The sequence below is a fragment of the Hetaerina americana genome, unplaced genomic scaffold (genome assembly GCF_022747635.1).
Source record: "Hetaerina americana unplaced genomic scaffold, ioHetAmer1.1.p SCAF_2, whole genome shotgun sequence".
NCBI lineage: Eukaryota > Metazoa > Arthropoda > Insecta > Odonata > Calopterygidae > Hetaerina > Hetaerina americana.
The window spans coordinates 27,749,201-27,774,626 of NW_027286763.1; the positions used below are offsets into that span (position 1 = coordinate 27,749,201).

The 25,426-nt window shown below is 36.9% G+C and overlaps 1 protein-coding gene across 1 annotated transcript; it reads left to right on the forward strand.

Moving 5' to 3' along the window:
- The first annotated feature begins 210 nt into the window (after positions 1-210).
- Positions 211-25,006, forward strand: NKAIN (Sodium/potassium-transporting ATPase subunit beta-1-interacting protein). The gene is made up of 6 exons (XM_071584566.1): positions 211-499; positions 861-998; positions 1,079-1,159; positions 7,189-7,518; positions 13,031-13,091; positions 20,173-25,006. The coding sequence occupies exons 1-6, from the start codon at positions 446-448 to the stop codon at positions 20,604-20,606; spliced, it is 1,098 nt and encodes a 365-aa protein (XP_071440667.1). The 5' UTR covers positions 211-445; the 3' UTR covers positions 20,607-25,006.
- Positions 25,007-25,426: the final 420 nt, after the last annotated feature.

Below are 25,426 nucleotides of genomic sequence, written 5' to 3' on the forward strand. Positions count from 1 at the left end.
ATGAGTTAATTAATAGGGTATTAACATAATCAATACCACTGATAAATTACTCATATAATTAAAAAATATTATTTTTCAAAGAATATTCCCGTTATTGACTCCTGATAACCTGAGATTGTACACGTCGTAGTTATCAGCACTTACACCAGAGGGATCATTGCATGAACAGTGGAGTTAGTATCATGTGTGGTGACATCGGTGCAACGGGAGTTGGGCTATCGTGGTGTGATTATTAATGAGTGACTGAGCGTGTGTTGGAGGAATGTTTTCAGTGAACTGAAGGGAGAAATGTGAAATTTTGAAGTTTAGGGACTGATGAGTTGAAATGTCCGGAAAGCAATGTGTTGATTTCTACTTTTGCTCGAGCCATTCTTTTAATTGGCATTTGAGTAGATTTGGAAACAGAGAATTCTGAAGGGCAACCTTCAAACAGGGATCAAATGACATGGGATTTTGCACAAGGCGGCACTTCCTGTTGGTGATATTGGTGCTACAAATGGTCAGTTGCGCGGAAGAATAGTTTATAGTAATTAAAATGGCCTTATTTCAGACTGCGAAGCATTTTCTTCGCTACGCCAGAAGTCTAAAATTGGTTCGAATTAGAGCTTACTTATTTGAATCCGCCAAAGTGCTTTGACGATGTGAATGTAATAATTTGCTCATTCTAACTTTTTTTATATTTTACACACATTTTACAGTATTATTTCGAATGTGACACGATGACTGAACAAATGTAACCTCGCTCAAGGCCCTTCTTTTAAAACACCCCCCATTATTCATCTTTTGCTAGCTCTAATATTTCGGTCAATTTTTGCACAGCCAATGTTTTCTTACAGTTCTAAATAGTTTCATTTTTCCAGGTTGCGACCATCGAGCGGCAGGTATTCGACTTCCTTGGCTTTATGTGGGCACCTATTTTGGCCAATTTTTTTCAGATGGTATTTGTTATATTTGGATTTTTTGGAGCATATCAGTATCGATCGAAGTACATTATTGCCGTGAGTATCTTTTTCTGATTTATCTTCTGCCAGCCTAATATTGACTTATGAAAAATTCATAATAAATTCCTTGGTTTCAGTTTTGCATTTGGAGCATTGTTTGGATTGGCTGGAATATATTTGTTATATGCTTCTACCTAAACGTTGGAATTCTCAACAGGGTAAGCAAAGCATATTTACTCCAGTAAAAATTAAATTAGAATTGTCTGGTAGAGTTGCCATCGAATTATGATCAGCTGATCTCGGATATCCTAGAATTGAGTGATTCCTTCCTAACTGGTGATCTAGCTCCTTGAATGCTTTTTAAAGAGCCTGCCATCGTTCGCCGAAATACATATAAGGAAAACCGCTGTGTTTTAATTGGTTATTTAGTTTTATTTAATTGGAACCCAGAGATAATTGAGCGTTTACTAGAAACTAGTATTAAAGACTGATATTTTAGGATTCATTTGAGATTTAGCTGCTGGGGAAATCTCTCTACCAAAGCACCACTATTGGAAAAAACCCCAAATTGTCCCTAAATTGACCGGATTGATATGAAAATAAAGGGACTTGTTTTTATGTCAAAATCCCACAGTTCTAATGTATAGGGTTACGTGGGGAATTCATAGTTCGATGTGTTAAAAAAAAATCTTATCCCATACAAGAGTTGGCTGGAATATGTTAATGCTCCATGATACAAAGATTTATTTGTCACAAAATAAAAACATTTTGTTCAATGAAATATATACACTATCTGAAGTGGGGATTGAACTCGCCCATTAAATTTCTAGTTACTGGATGAGGGAGTAATAAGTTTATATTTTAAGTGGAATATTTTCAAATATAATTATAGAAGAAATAAAAAATAGTTTTATCTGCCATTAAAGTTACGTCAATTAGTTGCCTCGGTGTCAAAGTACTGAAAAAGAAGACTTGCTCCATTCTTAAAGTTTAGTATAAAAACCATAAACACAGTAATCAACCCGAAGCAGGTTTGGTAGATGATGGTAGAGCTCACCCATTACTAAGCCTGACGGCATGTGAAATTCACACATCAGGGTTAGGGGGGCCAGTTCCTTTCCCTGTGCCGGTATTGGTTTCCCAGTAAGATCTGGTACCTGATAAATCACATAGCTTGGGTGGAGCTGCAGGTGCCCAGAGTGCCTTGCCCGGGAATTGAACCCTGGACCCTCCGGTCAGTAGTCCAACGCTCTAACCCCTGGACTACCGCGACCAACAAGTTTAGTATAAATATTTGTAAAATAAAGAAATATTTATCAAAAATTACAAGTTATCACAATTTAGAAATAGTTTAAATCATTAACAACTAAATAAGGGTAGGAAATTTAGTTATCCATACATTAATCAATCAAGAAGTTGGTCATGGTAATGGAAAAGAAAATCTTCCTTTCACCCCAGATGCTGTAAATAATTTTTTCTTAAAAGCTGTTGAAGACAATTTGTTCTCTCGAAAAGTTGATGCTGCCAATATTGGTAATATGCTGCAAAATCTTCCTCCGAATAATTTAAATTTTAAATGGAATTTTGTTACTCCACTTGATATTATATCGACTGTTAAAAAATTTTAAAAATCCAACAGTAAGGATATTTATGATCTTTCTAACTCCCTAATAAAGGACATTATTGTGCTCATTGCAGAACCATTAGCAATGTTAGTCAATTTATGTTTTGAGACAGGAGATTTTCCAACAGCTCTAAAATATTCCAAAACAGTACCTGTCTATAAAAAAGGTGATAAAGATGATTTAGCTAACTACCGCCCCATTTCCATAGTCCCCGTTTTTGGTAAAATTTTTGAAGCTATTATGAAAGATCAAATATGTAATTTTTTTGAGTTAAATAATCTCTTTTCCAAATCCCAGTACGGCTTTCGATCTGGGAAATCTACAATTTTGGCAGTAGAGTCCATAGTTAATTATGTCATTAATGCATTTGAAGAAAAGGAATCAGTCTCAGTGACACTATGTGATCTTAGTAAGGCCTTCGACTGTGTTAATCATTCAATATTACTAACAAAGCTAGAATATTATGGTATTAAGGGTGTTGCACTGAAACTAATGAAGTCATATTTGGATGATCGCCACCAATTGGTTGAACTTGATGGCTGTCGGTCTGCAGCTCTTAAAGTAAAATGTGGTGTACCACAGGGCTCTGTGCTTGGCCCAGTACTTTTCATTATCATGATTAATGATTTGCCCTGTAATATGAAACCTAGATCTGTTTTATATGCTGATGACACTACTTTTGTGCAAAAGTGTCAACATTCAGAAGATGCAAAGTTACGATCTAGCGCTACCCAAAAACAGGCTAAGGAATGGTTTGATGTTAATCATTTACAATTAAATACTAACAAAACTCAGCATATTGTGTGCAGTCTTAAATCAAAAACCACTGATATTGAAACTGCTAAAATACTAGGAGTTTATATTGATACAAAACTTAATTGGGAGACTCACATCAGTCAGACCTGTAATAAACTTAGTAAAGCTGTTTATATGTTAAGAAAGCTCAACTTTATCATTTCAAATGAGTATCGTTTAACACTTTACCATGCCTTCTTTCAATGTCATTTGAATTATGGTGTTGAGTTATGGGGTCATTCCCCTCATGTTAAACAAATTTTGCTACTGCAAAAGAGAGCTATTCGCTCTCTTGCTAATATACCACCACGTGATTCCTGCAAACCTTTTTTTATTAGGTATAGAATCATGACTGTATTTTGTTTGTATATCTTTAAGGCTCTGATTCATGTGAAAGTTAATCTAGAAACTTACCAATTAAGATCCAACCTCCATAACTATTCCACAAGAGGTAAATCGAATCTAAATACTACTTATTGTAGATTGTCATCAACTTACAACACATTTCACAATATGAACATAAGACTGTATAACTATCTGCCTACTCAGTTGAAATCAGATGGTATCCAGAGTTTCAAGAATAGGGTATATACCTGGTTACTTGCTCACCCACTTTACTCATTGGATGAATTCTTTTGTGACAATCTTCATCACATTTAAGAACTTATGTTTATATATTAAGTAATATTATGATTGACGACATTTAATATGGTTGTACCATTTTTAAAATGAATAAAGTATTATTATTATAATAATATGTGTAAAGTGTAGTGAAAACATATTTTGTCGATTGCCTGATTGACAGGTAATGGATGCGCGCCAAATTGGTATGTTGTATTTCTGTGAGAATGGCATCAAATAATGAGTAATCTTCCATTATTGTCAATGGGGTAAACATGATTGGCCTTTTTGCAGTAGGTTTCATCTAGACTATAATCATAATCAAGGCTCTTCGTGTAATTCTTCTAAGATAATCTCCATAGAGGTGAAATGTTTTCTACTCCATGGCTCAATACTTTAAAAGAAAGAAAGCTCTTGCCAAGAGAACATAGAATGTTAACAGTAAGGAATGTGATATCCATCCTAGTAGAGGGTGATCCTTTATATTAAATTAAAATTGTAAGGAGTACACCATTTTCCTTTACAACCTTTGTGCTAGGAGAGAGAGATTTCAACTGGACCAGTGATTAGCTGAAGCCCTGTGACCTAAAGGGAAATATCTTATCTGAAGTGAATAACGTGGCTTGGGTCGCAAGTAAATTGAACCACAAATTTTTCTAGAGTTTTCATCATTCTCAAGAACTCCGGATAAAATCCCACGAAACATGTGTGCCTTTTAATGTGCCTATGTCAACTTCCTCTCTTACTGGCTCATTTTCAAAGCCTTCCCTCTACACCCACTCTTTTGTATCAAAGATCAACTTCTCTCCATTTTGGAATCTTCTTCTCTTTCTATTTCTTTGTATCTTCAAAAAAAATGAAATCTATTGAAAGTTCTCTCTTTGTATTGAATTTTTTATTATTTTATCTAACCTTAGTGTATTTACCTTCTGATGCATTTTACTTTCCTTCTGGTATATGGTATGATAAAGTATGGTTGTCAATATGAGTGATTGATGAAACAATCAATTTGATATACTTTATTACACCCACTGATAAAATTTAGCTAGGTAAAGAATAGTATTATAATGTAAGGCCACTCATTGATATAACTAATAGCATTACCATCAACTTATTGCTGGATGGACTTCGATACCCTATAATCATATCAGTCCTGCATTAAAAATGGCCGTTCTTCAATATTTCTTTTTGTTTTCCAGTACTTCTCCAAATACTAAATATAATATTTCGCTCATGGTAACATCTTTGTTGTGCCTTGTACTAATCCATATATTTGAATTATTATCATTGCACTGTATTTAATCAGCTACAGTATGCCATGTCTCCATTATTTGTGGCTATTCATGTAAGCTATTTTGAGAAATTATGTCATTACCACTAACACTGCTTTCGGTGATTTGATTCTTCAATATTTGTCCATAATTATTTCTTGGAATAAGTAATTGAGGTGGTTTTGTGATGACTCCCTCAATAATGTTTTTGGCATGATACCATCACTCAATGGCTGCCTCAATGGGGTCAGATGTCCGTGTATCTGCCTCACTGAGGAACAGAAATTGCGCAGACTACCTTATTATCATTGCTCCCACCACCACAGCTCTAGGGGTTATCAAAATCCGCAAGCTCTTGTGCTATGTTAAGGTTATAGCTCATGAATGAAAAAGTTAAACTTCGTCATGTGTATCCAGATCTTTGCTATAAATAGTCTGCCTTAGTCGGCATGTCTCTTACTCTGGCATCTCTCCTTATGATGGCTGCCCTTTTTAATTGTCCTCTTGTTTCTCCTCTTTCCTTGTCCTCTTTGTTTCTCCTCATTAATATGTGTCTTCCTTTGTTCTACATATCATCTCATAACATCTTCCTCTCTATAATTCCTCTCCTTCACTTTTTCGCCCATGAAAACTCTCTCTTTATTATGGGCTCATCCATCTCAAAATATAGCCATTGAGGTGATTGCTTCTTCTTTGCAGGGCTTTTATTCAGCTACTGTCCACTCCCTCTCTTCTTAGAATCTCTTTGTTAACTGAGTGAAATCCAATTGGGTTTTCGGCCAGAATAATGTCTCCATTGCTGGCGATGTTTCAGTAACTGACTCTGTCACCATCCTCAGGGCTTCTGAATGTCGTTTTGTCGAATTTGTCCTAACTATACATGATTTTCCTGGGATCAGGTGTCTTCTGATTAGCCTATAGCATATATGGCCAACTTTCGTGTTGGCATCTCCTGATTGGCCAAGCGACCTGGTTTCTGCTATGCATTTAGAATAGATCTCCAGATGTTATATTAATGACACCATGAATCCCTATTATAATTATTCTTCTAGAGGTGGATCTTAATTGCTTCTTGGACCAGCTGATCCCAATAACAATGAGAGTGGCTTCGTATTTTGTTTGGGATGAGGCAAAAATACTTATTCTGTGTAACTTCTAATTATTTCCTACTTAGTGGTAGTAATTATGTAGTAAATATTCTAAATTGTAGTGGAATCATGTAGAAAGGTAACTGTTTATCATGTTGCATATTCCATACCAATGCTTCCAGGAAAATCCATTTTATTTTTTGTTACTATGTGTATTAGTATTTAAATATAGAATATTTGTTAATTTGTCATTCAAATGCTTTTGGAATTTGATGGTTTCTGGCTCAAATTTGTTTAGGTTCAGGGAATGAAGAGCACAATGTATTTTTACACTGTTCTTTATTTTGGTGCTGCTAGTTCCAAGATGATGGGCACCTAAGCATTGAAACTAGTAGCACCAAAATAAAGAACAGTGGAAAAATACATTGTGTTCTTCATCAAATGCATAGCTTTTTGCACTAGCAACAAGAATAATGCATTTATCTAGTATGAAAATTGTTGTATTTTAAAAAACCGAGAAGTCATCACTACTCAACGCATTGCATTGGATTTTTTGTGCAGCCTTCAATGGTTTAAGGCTGTTGAGAATCTTGATCAATTGGGCTCTCGTTTTCTATCTATACACGCATTTCATCCCTTGAATGCATGGAAATGCCTTCTCTATTTAAATAGTGTGGGTTCATGTTTATTTTGTTGAATTCCTGAATGAGTTGCAGTACATATGCATCTGCTTTCCTACCTGTTAGTGTAAAAGCTTGATTTGTAAAAACTTTATTTCCCAAAAATTACACTCACCTCCAAGTTCACCTACTAAAGCATGCTGATGCATTTTCTGTGCCCCCTACAGGATGGCGATGCTTTGAACATGGGGACAGGCAGCACCAGTTGGTGGGAGGTGAATGGTGCAGGGTGCCACCCCTCTTATGCCTCTCCTTCTCCCACCACATCCCCACCCCCTTCTCCATCCACCTTCTTCCCGCTGTATGCTACGGGTGACCAAAGTGAAGATGGGAGCAGTGCACCATTTGAAACAGTTCTGCCATCGGTCGTGACGCTATCCGATGTGAAGGATGACTTTGCTCCCTACCGCCCGTTGCGGCCATCCTCGGTGACAGGGTGCCTGCTGCAGTATGAGCATGTGGAAGTGCTGCATGCTGCCATCCACTGCCTGCTTGCTGTGAGTAAAGGACCTTACGTTCCATTCTCTGTTGCTTGTATTAATTTCCCTGTGACCAAACATGATAATCGGCATCAGGTACCGATATACCAATCCTGCAACCTGTAAATATACATAAACAAGGGAATCTGCTTAGATTTATGAACAATGGTCTAGAATGGGTTCAGTAATTTACCTTAAATATTAACCTTATTACTCTTTTGACTAATAAAAATATTCAAGACCTGGGATGAAGAAATCCTCAGAAAAATGCTATCCAGTAGCTGGGTATGTAATTCTTTACTGTTCAGGGATAGTAGATGGGTCAGTCAGATAGAGCTGAGTTTCATAGCTAAAGAGTGTTTCATGATACATGAGTGGCGATGGTGATACCAAGGAGTGTTGAATAATGTCCTTGTGGTATCTTTCCCCAATAAGATCAATAGCTATAATATTAGTTTTGTTATTAATATTTGAAAATAAGACCTGATGTGGTTTATTAACATACAGTGTTAGGCAGTTACTTTTACACAATTTAGATATTAGCTGAGAAACAAAGTTAGCAGAAGATTTCAATGAAACAAGATGGGATGAGGTAATGATGAAATTTGTATCATCCGCTGAATAGACTGGAATAATTTCAATGGAGAGGAAAGGTTTTAGGGAGTTCATTGATGTACAGTAGAAACAAAATGGGACCATGGACTGAGTCTTGAGTTATGCATTGAATAATGATTTTTTGGGGAAGAAATATTATCACCACTAGAAATGAGATGAATAAGTTGGCTCGTATTTTTAAGAGAAGATTCTAACCAAGATAGTGGTAAGCCGCTTAGGGGCATAGAAAAGAGCTTCTTCAAAAGAATTGCATGGTTGACGTTGTTGCATGCTTTTGAAAAATCATAGAACAATCAAATAACTTCAATTGCTACATTGTGTTAATTTGTGATTTATGTGTTTCAAATGTTTCCCAGATCTCAGTGGGATACTCTTTTTATCATAATTTACTGTAATCCCTCCTGTGATGTTATGAAATTGAGTAGGTGTAGCCAATATTAATCTGAAAAAAATTTTAGCCTTAATTTATACTTTAGCATCAATGTCCAATAATAACTTGAAGTTCTCTTCCTTCAACTTATATTATAGTAAAAGAAAGGATAAAAATAAAGCCATACCCTTTTGTAGGCACAAAGGGGTTTTTTAAAGGGGATGGAAATAATTAATAATTTGTCAAAGGTAAAAACAGCCTGAGTGAAAATATTAAGAAATTACCTTAAAAAATATAATGCTCAAGGGCTTATAAAGACTTCACTCCAGCTAAAGAGAGCTCCTCTCAGTCACAATGAAATAAAGCATTAAATAATAATATTAATTTATTTCCCCAATCAACAAATGCATAGTATGGTGCAGAATATCACACATTATTTACTTGTATAGGGTACGTCAAAAGTACTGTAACTTAATAATTACTAGCCAGAAAAAATAAAATTACACCTACGTGCACAATTATGTGCACAATATAAAATTCAATATCACCCAGAATTGATGCAGTCATTCACACTGTGAAAACATTTTTATTTAAGCACGTGAACAATTTCTTTTTAGAAATAAAGAGTGATTTCTCATTTTTTAAATTAACGGGAAGCATGTTGAACATTCTGATACACAGAGAACGAAGTCCCTTGGTCATCATTGTCATGCTACCAGATACTACGCACAGATGATTTCTTGTCCTAGTCTCAGAGGTGTGTGTGCCATTATTTGATAAGAATAGAGCCATGTTCTTTTTTACAAAAATTACTGAATTATAAATAAACACACGAGGGACTGTTAATATGTCAATGCTTTGAAAGATGCAGTGGGCTCTATAGGGGTTATTGCATATGGACATAAGCAATGTGTTTTGAATAATAAATATTTTAGTTAATTTATTTGATGACCCACTTCCCCAGATTATGATACCATATGATAGAAGAGAATAAAATAGACCATAGTAAATGGTTATTAAACATCCATACTAACAGTATGCCTCAGAATTGAAAGAAGATAGTACACAGAATTAATATTTTTTACTTCAATGTGTAATATGCAGGTCCCATTTCAGGTATTTATCAAAATATATTCCCAAAAATGTATAGTTATAAATAACTTTACAGTTACTTGTCATAGGCTGAAAAATACTGTTATTAGATTGGCAGGTTTTCGCAGAGAATATCATGGCTTGAGTATTAGTTAAATTTAAAATAAGGTCATGGCACTATGTGCCATGAATAGTGGATCCACCTTAAGTCATTCAATCCTCAAAGGATTTCTGATACAGCACAATGGTCGCATCATATGCAAACAAGATTCAGTTACTGAGAGAATTTACGCATAATTTTCGGGGTAGATCTTTTATATAAATGAGAAATAGAGTTTGACCCAACACTGATCCTTGAGGAATGCCTTTGCATGTATCAACACCTAATGGTGAATAGAGGAAGGTATTCCCCTTCTTCTGGACAGCTACCCTTTGTTGATGATTTTTGGGGTTTGTTCTCAACCACTGCTGTGCTGTTCCTCTAATACCCATTAAATGACATTTGTACAAGAGTTAATCATGCTCAACCACATCAAACGCTCTGGACAGGTCAAAGAATACACCCCTTAACTTTTTGCTTGGAGTTAATTTGTTGTGTGATGGTTTCAACTGGATTGAGAATTGCGTGCTCTGTTGACTTTCCTTTTCTAAATCCTAATTGTTTAGGAGATATCAGGTTATTAACTTCTAGGAATTCCATTAGTCTTTTGTTGAACAAACTCAGATATTTTTCCTTGCTGGGGAATTATTGATATAAGTCGATAATTTCCCATACCATTTCTTCCCCCTTGGTTTTTATGAATTGGTATTACTTTGGATACTTTGAGGGCGTCAGGATAGATGCCATCTCTCAGACTCTGATTTACAAGTGAGAGTAGGGAACTTGAAATGTTATCTACACAGTTATGTATTATTTTTCCATTTGTTATATCAATTGAGGCTTTCTTCCCTACCTTGGTAATATGTGAGCAAAGCTCTGATATGCTGAATGATTTAAGAAAAATAGAACTGAAAGATGCAGAAAAGGAGCTATTAATATCATGAGGAGGATCTTGTACATTAACCATTGGTAGCTTGAGAAGGAGCTATTGAATTTATTTGCCAGTTTTATTGGATCCACTAGTTTACTTTTATCATCCCTAAACTGGGCTGGTAACTCCACTACATTAGAACTATAATTTTGTTTAATAATATGTCATGCCATCTTAGTATAATTAGTTGCATTTATGATTAGTTGATCATTATATTCTTTCTTTAATTTCTTAATAATATTACAGGACAGCTTTTTTAAGTTAGATATTCATGGTGCAGTGTGTTATCGGTAGAGGGCATATTATTTTGTGATATGATTCTTAATACCCTGGGCAAATGCCTACTTCTGGAGTGACCCAGTTCTTTTGAATGGGTTTAGGGTGCTTAATTGGTTCAAGGGAAAAAGCTGATTCAAAGTGAAACAAAAATGTTCTGCAGAACAGGTCAAAGTTTCTGTTCAGGGAGTCATTCTCGTTCAACGACTTCCAATTCTTTTGACTTAGGAGAAATTGAAAGTGGCTGACATTTGAGTCGCTAAGTGTCCTCTTTAATATGATAGGGGCAAAGAATAGGGTAAGAATATGAATATAGGTATCATAAAAAAGGAAAAGCATGAAATGGAGATGCACTCTCACCAGGCTTGTGATCCAGTGACCCATGTGAGTTGTGTGCACACACACACTGGGTGTACCTTCAGTCTGAAACAAAAAAATCAAAAGGGAAAGAATCAGTGCCTCAAATCCTACTATGTATGTACTATGTTTTTCGAAACTAAAGTGCTGTACGAGGTCTGTTAAAAAACTATCATGATTTTTGAATTTCCGCTGGTTATGTATTTTTGATTTTTTTGTGGTGTTCTGTTGGTAATTATGTCTCTCACTTATGCCGAAAAGTTAGTCCATTTTGAATGTTCAGTTAATTATTGACAGCTGTTTTGCTGGGACGTATTTTGGCTTGTCTTTGATTTTTGGCTGTTCCAAAAAATGGATCAAAGAATGTGTATCAAAATTTGTGCGAAAAACAAAATTAAGCGCGCGGATGCATTCCAAATGTTGACTGTGGCATATGGAGAAGCTACCTTAGACCGAGCAATGTCTATTGGTGGTACAAAATGCTCTCAGAGGGCCAGAAGATGTGATCATCCTAATGGAAATGTTTCAATCATCCCAATGGAAGCTGCAGCAAGAGCCAAGACTGAAAAAAGTGCACCAAGTTCAGTCAAATGTGAAAATTTTGCCCAGAGTTTTCTTCGATTGCTGGGGCATGGTGCATCATGTGTTCTTGCCACAGTAAAATGGTAAATAAGGAATATTACCTGAAAGTTATACGCAATTTGAATGAAGCAATCTGCCATAAACGCCCAGATTTGTGGAAGAACAAAAATTGGCTTTTGCACCATGACAATGCCCCTGCTCACACATTGTTACTTGTGTGCCAAAAACAATTTACTAATGATGGTGCAGCCACCGTATTTTTCTTGTTTCCGAAACTAAAGAGGCCCATGAAAGGACGATGCTATGCTACAATTGATGAGATAAAGACTGCATTGAAGGAGGAGCTGAACAAGATCACAAAACATGATTTTTTGAAGTGCTTCGAGGATTGGAAAAAACGTAGGCACAAGTGTATAATATCTAATGGAGATTACTTTGAAGGGGACAAAATAGATATTCATGAATAAATGAATAATTTTTAAAAAGTCACATAAGTTGCGATACTCTTTGAACAGACCTCGCATAAGAGTGGTTACTTAGTGTTGGTATATCAAACTTGAAATATTCGGGACCAGCCAATGTATGTATAGCTGTCCACATTAAAGGAGTTTGTAATTTTCCATTCCATTAATATGGACGTCGCACAATTCCATGAAGTGAAGTTTTAAAGGATAAAGAATATTATGTATATATAGGTCTTTAATGTGATTTTTACCAATCTTATGGTTTACATGTTTCTGCCATTTTTAGGTGTAATTAAAGATGCTTTAAGAGTATCATTAAATTTCAATTCATCCTTCATTTTAATCATAATATGAATCTTTTCAACTGCTCTGTGCATTGGTTTAATTTTTTAAATGAGATTGCTGATGTACCTTGATCATAATGCAATGTTATCTTGGTTAGAAATATGTTAAATCGTGTATTCCTGTTATTTACGCCAAAGCAATTCAATATAAACTTCCATCGGGCATGAAAGAATTGATAATTTTGCATTAATTTACATAAGGTGGGCAAATGAATGTGGTTTGCCCTACCCTGTTTGTAATTGTGCCGACATAGGTGAACAGTTTCTCCACTAATGGCTTAGTAATAATAGTTGGGCAAATACTGCACCTGGCAAGACTAGTACACTGAAGCCACTTTAGCCTCTCACTCCTCTTTTGCATTTCCATAACTTATTCTCCCTTTGTTTCCCTCCTCTCAGGCCCTTGCCATGAGTGCTGGTGTCTGCCTTACCCATGGACTTTTGAGTGAGGACGACAACTGTGAGTATATCACTTGATTGATGGAAAGTGGAGCACTCCCTTGCCTTGCGATGCCACCCCTTCTCCCCTTGCTTATTTAGGTGCACCGTGGAGGCCACCCAAGTCAGGGTTGCCATGACACTGGAGTGCACAGGAAGGTGAGGGACAGTTTAGTAAACCCTTTGCACAAGAGTGAATTCATTTGCGAATGTTTGGTAGTGTGACTGACTGATGCACTCGGCCAGAAATCAAAAGATCTGTGCTTGAGTCCTAGCCTAGGCAAATGATTTTCACTCTCTGCGGGTCTGGTGTTTTTGCACACCACCTGGTGACTGCTACAGGTCCTGTTGTGGCATTTTCCACAGTTTGTCTGCATTTGCAAATGGCTGACAATCTGAGATTTTGGAATCCTCTAAAAAAATCCATGATTGATGAATATTGATTTCTTTTGCTGTTGGAATTCAAAGTATCAAGTCACCATCAAAGTGGTTGATAGTTGATTGCTTGTAGCTCATCTGTGCAGCCATGCATGTGATACCTTCCCCATGACTGCGCTATTTTCACTGCTCCCCCAACCAGGGTCTACCCTAGAATGCCAGGTTAATCCATATTGTTTGCTTTCTGGAGTGATTGTCTAGAAAGATTTAGTTTACATGCTGTGAGTGCAATGGGGACATTGGCAAATTAAGAGCATGGGCAGTGCATCTCGTATGTCCATGGATTGGCCTCGCTGCCGCTAGCTGTGGTCCTATTTCTGTGGCATGGCGTAGAGGGGTGAAGGAATGCAAGATGCCTGCTGTAGCTCTCCTTTGTAAGCCAATTCCCCAAGTTTGCACTCATTGTAGACATAGATGTGGTGGGCACTCTCAAGCAGGGGGTAGACTTACGAGTGCAGATTACAGTGAAGTAATTAGCATGTGGTGTCATCCATCTTTTGGTGCACATTGCACTTTGGGTTGCGACTGTTCTTTGATACCTTTTAACATGACATCAGTTTCTGGCAACATGTTGCTTGAGATACTAGGATGGTCCACATGAAATTTTGTGTATGATGTTACTGGTACCCATTTGGCATTATAACGATTTGTTTTGTACTGCATCTGTACAACTGGGCACGATTGACTGCGACCCTTGGGCCCTGATAGGTGCGTGTGCTGGCCATTTTACTCCTGGGGAGAGCTGTTCCTGTGTGGAGGGGTGTGTGGTCTCTCATCAGAGGTATCTGTCCTTGGTGTTGACAGAAGGCAATCCCTCCCACCTTGTATTGTTGCGTTATGTGAGCATTGTCATCAGAGGAGAGGCAAATTACTCAATGAACTCCCTTCATTCAAGACGTGTGCGCATACTATGCATTTGGAGTAGATCGAATGATGGTGGTATATGTCGACGGTTTGGGTGATTTGATTGTTGTGAGTGGACTGTGGATCGGAGTGAGGATGGGAGCACTCCATCCATTTACCTACTTCAGGGGAGGCTCCGGTGTCTACTATGTGTCATATGCCATTGGAATCACAGGAATAAGGAAGGCTTGAAAGAGAAGGCAGGGTGGGTATGCTTGGGGTTAATGGGAGGTCAGCCACAAGACCATGTCTCCGTTTTGTGCCACGCCTATCTTGATGCCACTAAGCATTGGTGAGATTTCAGATAAATCATTTTTTATCTGGTGGACCTAGAAAAAGTTTCAGGCAATTCATTTTAGTGAGTATACCAATTCATGTATGTACAGTGCTTGTGAAAAGTAATGCAACCGACACCTTACGGCATGTGAAAACTTACGCTGAAATGGAATGAAGTGGCCATGGATGTTGGAGATTTTATGAATCATGAATCTTGAATATACTGTTTGTGGAAATACATTTTTAAGCCTAAAAGATATGGCATGGTATTTTATTTGTGGTATGAAAAATATTTCGGCCCTCCAATGCCTACTGTGTATATTTGAAGAATATTTGGATTTTGAGATATTTCTTGGGAACTTAAATGTGAAGAGTGATGGTGAGTTAATAGGGTATGGGAATCAGGTGTGCTTCACAGAAGTTGAGCAAACAATCGAAACACAAGAAATTAAATCTCTTCTTACTTTGGAAATGCAACAGAAAAGTATTAGTCAATGCAGAAGAGATCCTGGTAAGATGTAGAGTGTGAATTGAAGAACTGCATGTATGGCAAAGAAATGATCCCATTGGATTTTGGTTTAAAAAGAGGATATAATTTTGATGAGAATAGTTTAGGTCCAGGCACTCTTGATTACGAGACAGAGAAGGCATTAAAGGAGATGAACTCCAGCAAGGCTTTGGGGATTGATTAAATCTGTACACAACTACTACTAGGTTTAGGAAAAGAATGGGGGAATAATTATTATGGGCTAATTACAGTATTTGAGTGGGAGAGATTTGACTGGAAGACGTACCAGTGATCATTAGAATGATATTCTTGTCTAAATTTGTATAGCTTTTTTGTGTCAGGGAGCCAGATTATTTTTGATTCCTCGAAGAAAATAAAAAATTAAAATTTTTGAAGTCGGACAATGTAGAAATAGTGGATCCCGACTAATTAAAAAGTGTTAACATCTTCTAAGATCGCGTCTTGCCCTGATTCCAGCTCAAGTTTTCAGTAACATTTCAGGATCACACCATCTGGAAGATTATTACAATACTGATTTTTTTTTTCAAATAATTGAATTATATTCATGTTTGCAGAGTTACAGAGGAATAGCTGCTCCCCTGGGCATCTGCTTCATGAGTAGTTGTGTATCAAATCCCATCAATTCCTATTGAACGAATAGTGAGGTACTCCAGTTTATCAGGTTGTCCAATTGGCACTCGGGTAAGGTGTCGTGAAGCAGAACCTTGGGAGAAGGTGAGAGAAGATACAGATTCGTAGTGGTTACTTAATGTTGATGTCGTGGGGATTGTGAGTGGAGAAGATCTCTCTCCGGCACCTCATATGCATGTGTTCATATGTGTTCCTCTCCTGGGAATTGTTTCCTGGTTATTCCCCAACTTTTTTTATGAATTGAATTGAGCACTAACATGGAGGATTTTCACAAATAGTCTGGTATGCTTATATATACGGTTTGCCTAACATTAATTCCTCAGCAAATATACCTTAACCAATAAATGATCATTGTCTTAAAAATGATGGTGGTGTGTGTGTGTGCCCAGTGAAGCCCAAAAGTGTTTTTATGATTAATGTTTTAGAGGAGGAATTATGTATTAGCGTTTAATGAGAACTCACTAGTGACTGACTGTACAAATTTCTATATTGATGACCATGATATGATTCTGATCAATTCTATTTTATTTCCTTGTTTCATAATGATAGTATGATTGGGTTGTACCAATAAAAATTGTGTGTGCATGCCTAGATGTGGTAGTTAATGCCTAATTAAGAGCATAAAGTTCATCAGAGGTAGATGTCCAAATGGCTCGTTCCTGGATTCACGACTTAAGTTTTCAAAGCCCCCATTTGATTAAAAATAATTTGGATTTCATTAACAAAACCAAAAACCCTATATTTATCGAAGGAGAAGTTATGGTGTCTTTCAATGTTTCAAATTTATTTCCAAGTGTACCAGTTGACATTGCCAAGGAATACACTCTAGAATTGGTTGATTTCTATTAATTTCAATGGCAAATTAATTGATGAATATATTTCCGACTAACCAACCTAATCATGAACCAAAATTTCTTTGTTCCTCCAGGCAAATTCTACAAACAGGAATTTGGCACCGCAATGGGTAACTCTTTATTCCCACTCTTGGCCAATATTTTCATGACCCATTTTGAAAAAATTTTCAACAGTAAATTCAGTTACTCCCTGACTGTCTAGTTAAATACATGGATGACATATTTGCCATTTTTGATGCTAATAAATATTATATCAAACAATTCTTTTGTGATTTAAATAATTTATTTCCTTCCATTAAATTCACGGACAAAATGGAAAGTAATAACTCACTCCATCTTCTAGATCTTCTTTTAACTAGGAGTAATGACGAACTCACCTATGACGTGTACTGTATACCTACACACAAGGACAACTATGTTCACTGTGATTCCTTTGTTCCCAACGGTAACAAACTCACTTCTTTTCATGCATTAGTCCGCAGACTAATTAATATCCTACTTGATAAAAGTAATTATTTGAAAGAGTTAAAGAATATTAAACGTATCGCAAGTCTATCGTCTAGATTAGGTATCTATGAGGGAGTCCCTGTAAGCCCGTCAATGATCACAATTGGGTTTGGGTCTGTAGTTGGTCACTGGTGGGGAAGTTACATTCCCGCAAACTACTGCAGAAGGGTGTTCCGGTTGAGAGGAGGTGGTTGTTCCCTGCTGTAGAATTTCTTTTCCCACAAACCATCACAACCAAATTCTGTTTTTATTGCGGGACGAGTGGTGCTAACTTATTCCGACTTTCGGAGTTTTCATGTTATTTTATTAATCAAAATATCTAATCAGATAAGTTACAAGATATGGTGCAAACAGGTTAAAATATGACCAGCTCTTTATCCCCTCTCCACAGTGATGTATGTTTGTAACTTTAGTGTGACTTTTGATGTATCTTTCACCCACTGTTTGCCATGTTGTAATCAGGTACATGATTTGGCTACCAAATAGTGTTAATCAATTATTGGTTTGATTTGTGAGAGTATGTGAAATTAATGTTAACAGATCAATAATATTGTCCTAGTCTTAGCTAGTTCTAGTGGTTTCTCAGAAAGTTCCAGTGCCAAAAAATCACAAAGCTTAGGTTTAGGCTCATGAGAAAAATCCCTCCAATTTGAAATTAGGTTAATACCTGAATTCCCTGTGGCATTCATCCGCCCATATAACTACCTTGACACAATGCTGGATGTAGTGTTGTGTAAAATAATGAGACATTCTAAATATTCCATCTATAGAGTCCTTGACTGTTGATTCTCATTAGTAATTTAACAAACTGGCCAACCTTGTTGAGTTCTTCAAAAAGATAAAGTTAGCATTTTCAAATCTATTCCAACCTCAAAGGAATGATGGGCAAATCACCCAATTAAATTTTCCCATTGTCCCTGAAGCTATGCAAATGATGTAAATGCAAAGAAATACAAACTAGTAAACCTATATTAGCATCCTGTAGTGTTATACTTCCTGTCATAATTGGCATGGTTACTTAAGTTTTTCATGGCTATAGGTATTTTACTTTAGGAAGGACTCTTAAGGTTAGAATCATTGTTACGTCACACAATGCATCATTAAAAGTGAAAAACCCCACACAAAAGAGTAGAGATTTTTCACAAAGATGAAATTAACTTGTGTGTACTGAGGTGATGCCAAAATATTAATTTTGTTGTTAAACCATCTGTGACACAATTCATGCTCGACTTTGAAATTATAAGTTTTAGAATCTATGGAGGTAGATGAAGATTAATAGCTGTGGTGCATTGTGGATAAATTAAAGTATCCATAACCCATGCCAAACCTGCTACAATTAACAATTAGAGCTGTGGCACATGCACACACTACCATGGAGATATTGAGGAGCCATGGCATAACCCAAGTAATTTAATAACAGTTTTTGACTTTCGTGACATGAGTGAGGATGTTGAAATGCCCCTCAAGTGAGAAAATGTCTTGTTTGTAAATAAGGTATATTTGCATAATGATTTTACTATATGCTGGCTGCATAAAGTCTTTTAATGTAGTTTATTTGCAACTATTTTGTAGATGAACCATATATCTACCTAACCATTGCAATGAAATATTCTCTATGGTATATGTATGATGTTTAACATGTTAACCGTAATTCACTACTAAACTTAATAGAAAATAAATAACTAATTTGTGGTTAGTTCTTCTCTCTATAGCACTCCTAAATTGGTAGATGGTGACTGAAGTGGTTTTCTTATATTTTTGGACTAGAGCATCAGGGAATAGCTTTAGGTTAGTAGTTAACCAGCAACAACACTCTCCTCCTTGCCCTTTACTGGTAGGGGTATGAATCTTGTTGGCTATTACTCTACTAGTGGAGAAAATTAAATGAACGCTTTGTTCGCTGAATGTCAGTGTGAGTGAAGGTGATGCAAGGTGTTTGGGGAGGCAGACAAAGTGAGTCTACTTAAATAACAACAGGCTGAACTTTTCGGCAGAAACATACAGTTGTATGGTTGATATTATTTACTTATTAACCATAACAATGTAATAGTTCATTGGCTTCGAACTCTGCACTTGGGCACAACATTCTCAATGCTAGCTGCTTTTATTCGATTGCATTTAATTATCATGAAAGGGTCTTTCTTTTATCAGGTGTTGCATTGTTTGTAAAATGTCAGCATAGATAAGTCTTAACTCATAATTAAACAAATGTCATTCATAGCTTCCTGTTGACTCTTCTATCTTAATGACTATTTCATATCATAAGTGGACATATTTATACCAGCCCTGATAAGGCAGCATCTGCGCTTAAAGTTGCCTCGATTGCTATTGACCCCTCACCTGTGCGGCTTTAATTCATTCTATAACTCTGTATGAGATGCCCAGGCATGGTGTGAAATATTACTACAATCCACATTAAGTTGCAAACAAAATGTAAAAATAATCCTTGGATGGGCAATTTTGGGACAAAGCAATGTCTTGAAATTTTGTTGTTCTCAAAGTGGAACGGAAAAGCATTGGTTGGTAATTGATATAAATTTTAATAAATTATTCCAATGATTAAACAATGACTGGACAAAAGTAATTTGATTTGGCTAGTTGGCATTTTTCAATTGGCCTTATTACCTATCCCAACTAATGTAATCACAAGTTATAAATAACGTAATGCTGACCTCAGTGAGAGTGATTTTACAGGGTTATGTGGCCAATGTGGCCCATATGTCATTATCTCTAGCATTGGGTGTGTGTCCCTGCTAGCGTAAGTATGCTTATCAAACTTATTATCTTTGCATCACCTCTCATTTGGCTACTTTTTCCTGCCCTCTGGACAAAATAGGAGGTGGTGGTGGTGGTTGTTGTTGTTGGTGGTGGGTGGGTGAGTTGTTTCTATCTCTCTCTCTCTCTCTTGCTGTTTCTCATGCATGACCTCTTCTTGTTCTCCTCCTCTCTTTCCCCCCTCTCCGCAGTCACCTTTGCCGGCGGTTTTGGCCCCGTCTCCCCCTCGTCGTACTACCATGCCTCTCCCCGGCTCTCGACACCCTCGCTGACCCTGTTGCCGCCCCTGCCCTCGCCCCTCTCCTCACCCCTCTCATCGTCGCCCCCCTCACGCCGGTTCGCTGCCGCATCCCCGCCGTCCACGCCTCGCGTCCTGCTCGGCCCGAGGCGCGGCCGCGTGCGCCAGGGGTCGCGGGCACTGTACTCGTCTCTGGGGGAGGGCTTCGTCCTCGGGGCGTTCGGCGAGCCGGATGACGACTCGCCCTACTCGGAGCGCAAGGGCCTCATGACCTCGTCGCCGTCGCGTCAGCCAGCCGGCATCCACGGGTCGCCGCCCTCGAGGCTCGCTGACCGGTGCAGCCACGGTGGCCGATCCAAGGGCCGGCTGCGGCCCATATCCAGCTGAAGTGGCCCATCCACATTCGAGGGGCGCTGCTAATGCTTCTCGTCGATGACTTTTGCCACTGTGTTACCATCAACCACATATTGAGTTTTCATTTACCTGGTTTTTGTTTTCAGTTGCTCTTGGGATAACTTCCCATCCAGAGGTTTATCTAAAAGCCCACAGAGATCTGATTGGACACTGTGTGCAAAAGCGTCATGTTAAATAATGCAATCAATTTTTTATATTTATATTTCAATTATTATTTTTGCAGATAAAATTCTTTCCTCAAAATAATCCTGTTTTGCAAAAGTTGCAAGAAATGAAATCTTACTTTTTTCAGCTTTCATAATTGAATATTTAATTCCTTACTCAATTGTAATCTTATTTGTTAGGCATGTTAGTTTACCTGTTACCATAAGAGCCTAGGCATAAGAAAGTAGGAGTGTCCCCAATGACATTTGAAAGTAGACCTTAATGAAAGAGTTTTAGGGTAGTGGCTGCACACTGATCCATGGTCATCACTTCCACTGAGTTCTTTCAATTCTTGATTGGCTATTATAACCTGTATCAATATTTTCAATGAGGAGTATTATTTGGAATTTGATTGAATATTTAACAGATGATGATGCAATTGTCTCTCTGAGTACATAAGTCATATGCACTCCAGATAGAATTGATGCCCTCTTCGTTGTGCTTGCTTCTTTGACTTGTATATAATCAGGGTAGTTGTGCAATGATGACCCTGAAAAAGACTGCCTGTAATCTCAGATGTTGAGAGAAAATAAGTGTGGAGGCTTAAGATGTAATGTGCTCATTTCACTTGTCTACCATTAGCCAAGGGCTTTTGATTTCATCCCCTGAAACCATTGTGTGTAAACCTTGAATGAGAGATGCAATTAGGTTGCGATCAATTTTCTTTTGCCTTACTTCCTGTGTAATGAACAGCATGGGGCTTTCATGATGAGCATTAAATGGGTAGGGAGAGCAGCAACAGTTGATATGTTGTATAATATAATGACAATAGCACAAGGATTTTTATGTGAACTACGGTAGTAATTTTCCCTCTGGTGGCTATTTATCTGTGGAATTGGTGAACCATGGAAATTGCCTCATGAAGGTGGTCACCACACGAGATGGACATGAGTTATTTCAAATGAAGAAAAACTGATGTGTTCATCATTTAAAATTGGATTCTATTGAATCTAGCTGAATGGTCCAGGGAGAAATATATATGAATTCAGTAGTAGACTAAGACTACAGCAAAACAAAAGAAAAACTTGTCATTACTGGACTGTTTTATGTTTATTTTTTGTGTGTGGCATACATATGTATTTGTGCCTCCATTCATCCATCACCTGTTGCGCACTTGTTCATACCTCGAGGTTGCTAACTCATTCAAGACTTGCTGCCACATGTTGTTTTCTACTCTTGGGCACTATTTTTATATTTTTGTAAATGCACGTGTGTGGTAATGGGAAGGATGCAGGTGGCTCTGACCGGCCAGACGGTGGCATTGGAAAATCCCTTTTTAAGGATTTACCGAAACACTAGGAGTTTTCAGGAGTCTGTTGTGGGTGCCTGTTGAATGCTTTGAAAATGGCTTTGTGCAGTGTGGTACCAATCCACTTGCAGTTAAAATTTGACAATACTTTCCTAAGTATTTTTTTGTACATAAATTGTAATTGTCTCAACTACAATGCAATAAGTGAAAGAATGATGATGAGAAAAGTATGGGTGATCTTTGAAATGCACTTGGTCTTAGTGATAGAAGTGTGTTTCCAAGTATGTTGTCAAATCCTGCAAATATATTGACTACGCTGCAGGAGTTTTGTCTTTGAAATGCGGCGACCACCTTCCTCCTTCCAGATAGGATAAATGCCAATGATGTGTTTGGCCTGACAAGGTCAGTTAGAGAGGTGAGTGTCGAGCCATTTGGATTTGCTATGGCCAACACTTAGGATTGTCGGTAGAAAATGAGTGCCTAATGACAAGTATGATGAGAAGAGGCATCTAATATAATTGGAGTGAAGTTGTTGAAACATTTTTTCATGGTATATGATTTATATCTTTTTTTTAAGTCATTTTTAAGATGGCTGCAACAGATTTTTGAAAGTTTTTATTTGAAGATGTTTTTAAAAATTAAATTTCCCAATGTTTATTATTGCATGTTGTTTTATTATTTGATGTTAATTCTGGAGAGTATTAGAAGGGCACTTATGATATGGCAGTAATCACTATTTGTAGCAAAATGTTGTACTAGAGTACTTGATTGGTTGACTGAGTGATTGTACTTACCTGTTCTGATCACAAAATTTGAAGGTGTGAGCTGTGATTCTCTTGAGATGCAGTGCTTCACTGTGTTAGTAGTTACTGTGATTCATTCTGTAGTATTACATGGTCGTTCCTAATGACATTCATTGTCACTGATGAAAAATTGTTTTTATTATTCTTTCAATATTTTATATTTTGTTAATTAAGTTTTTACTGTGGTAATATTAAATCAGTGTATTATTCTTTTATGTCATGCCTAAGATGGTTCCTATTGTGTAAAAAAAAATATGTATGTTACATACCAGCACTGTCTCTTAAAGGGAATATATTCTAGGCATTTCTCTCTGCACTCAACAACATGGCTCTCTCCCATTCATTAACAGAGTTTAAAATACCCTTGGGCGTCATTTCAGCCATGAGAGAGATCCCCTCTTGGCTATTCTAGGAGTCCCTGGATCACTCATGGCAGATGCTTTAAGGTGTTTTTTGGCTAATCTTTTATCAGTATGTTCTAGCATTGTGACAGTGCATGTAGTAAGACCAGTTGCATGGGAAAGAGAATCATTAGTTCTTCCTATATTGAAGGAATAATTTGAAAATATAGAAGTTTGTTGACTCTGCCTTAGCTTTTGCATCAAAGGAACTAGCAGAAAATTTTTCGTAGATATCATTTTTCTTAAATGCAAACATTCGTGTATTTTTATCAACAATTGTGGAAACCCTCCTCGTTTATTATTGATAATTCAGTTGCCCTAATCATAGGTGGTTCAAGTTTTGGGAGCATAATTGATAGAGAACCTCAATTTGTTTTTTTTTCAGAGGATACTGCTTTTAAATGCTTGATATTTTTTTAAAACAAAAATCTGCTTCATTTAGACCACTGTCACAAGGTTTCTCATATGCACTCTAGAAATTTGGCGGTTCATGGGTGGTTGCACTTGCATCATGGCAGTGATTTCATTTTTTGATGATTGTAGCTGTGAATGTGGGTAAAAATGTGTTGTTAGGTTAACTGATATATAATCAAAACCTTGAAAATATGAAAACCTTATTTTAATTCAATCCCTTAAGAGTAAGCTCAGGCAAATATCATATATTCATTTACAGGATATGGTGATAAATTGTAAAATTTGCTTATAAAAAAGTTGTTTTGACTCAATTTAGTCTGTGGAAAATTTAAAAATGGAAAAATTTATTTTAAACAAATTGATATGAAAAATGTTTTAAAAGCAGATTTAATATTTATAGCATGAATTATCTCATATCTTTTAGTGAAAATACAGTTTTTGAAGTTGAGATTAAGTATAGAAATATTGCTCTTACTTAAAGAATTCATTGAAGAAATTTTAAAGAAGCCTTGACTTGTGAAAAAATTGTTGTAAAGTAACATTCTCCCTCTGCCCAACATATCAAAGGGTTTTAGGAAAATTACATATCGATGGTGTCAAAGATCTCGCCCTTGGGTTTTGAATTAATGTAGTGGATGAGAGAGAGCCGCTGGTAAGGGATTCTCTGTTTTGTTTGTGCCCAGAGGTGTTCATTCAGTTAGGCCTGCTCCATTCAAAGGTGAGCCAGTTGATAGCAAGATTTGTTGAGGACAGTGAATGTTTTCAGGAAGAAGATGCACATGTTTTGCATTTTATTTTTGATGCTTCCAGTTAACAACCATCAGGCATGCTAAGTAAATTATTTACACAGCTATGCCTAATCAATGTACAGGAATTTTTTTGTGTGTACTTAAATGACAGCATTATTTTGAATAATGAATTCTGGAACAAATGTTCTCAAATCACCTTACAACTCACCACTGTGGGCAGTTATCTGCTGCTATGTACCACACAAGATTTATGAAGTGTATGTATAGTATGTATGTACCTTGAGTACTTGGTAGCATCTCTTATTTTGTACAATTCTGTTGGTTGGTAATTGAATGGTGAGATGAGAAGTGTATGGAAGGCGTCATATTTTCTTGTTTTGATTTATTGTCCATTAAACTTGCACAAAATAATGTCCTGTTGTGCAAGTGATGTCTTGCTGTTATTAGAGTTGTTTTTAATGACAATTGTTCCATAGCATTGTTGGAATGCATGTGTACTGCTCAAGATTTTATAGTGCAGATTTTTATGAAATTTTAATAGAGCATTGAGATGGATCCATTTAATTTTCCTAATTTCATATGAAATCACTCTTTCCCCTCCCTCTGGACCATGTTTGTACATAATTTAGAATTTGAGAAGACTGCTGGCCTCATACCCAAGACCCATTCCCTTCCCCACCCTTAATGCATGACAATGGCACTACCCCTGGTGACTGCATCATCTGCCCTGGGGTGTTGGGTGTCTCCTCTTCCTTGTTTACCTCTTGAGAGCACACTTAAAACATTTTCTGGTGAAATCATAGTGTAAGAGCACTAGACTAACAGCCTTAACTTCCGTCAATTAATACAACAATAGTATGGGTCCTACCTCAAGTGTATTACCCATATAATTATGAATAAAGTATTTTTACAGTGTAACTTTCTTTCTTCCACTCTTGACTAATTTATGGAAGGCTATAAGATGGTCAATTCA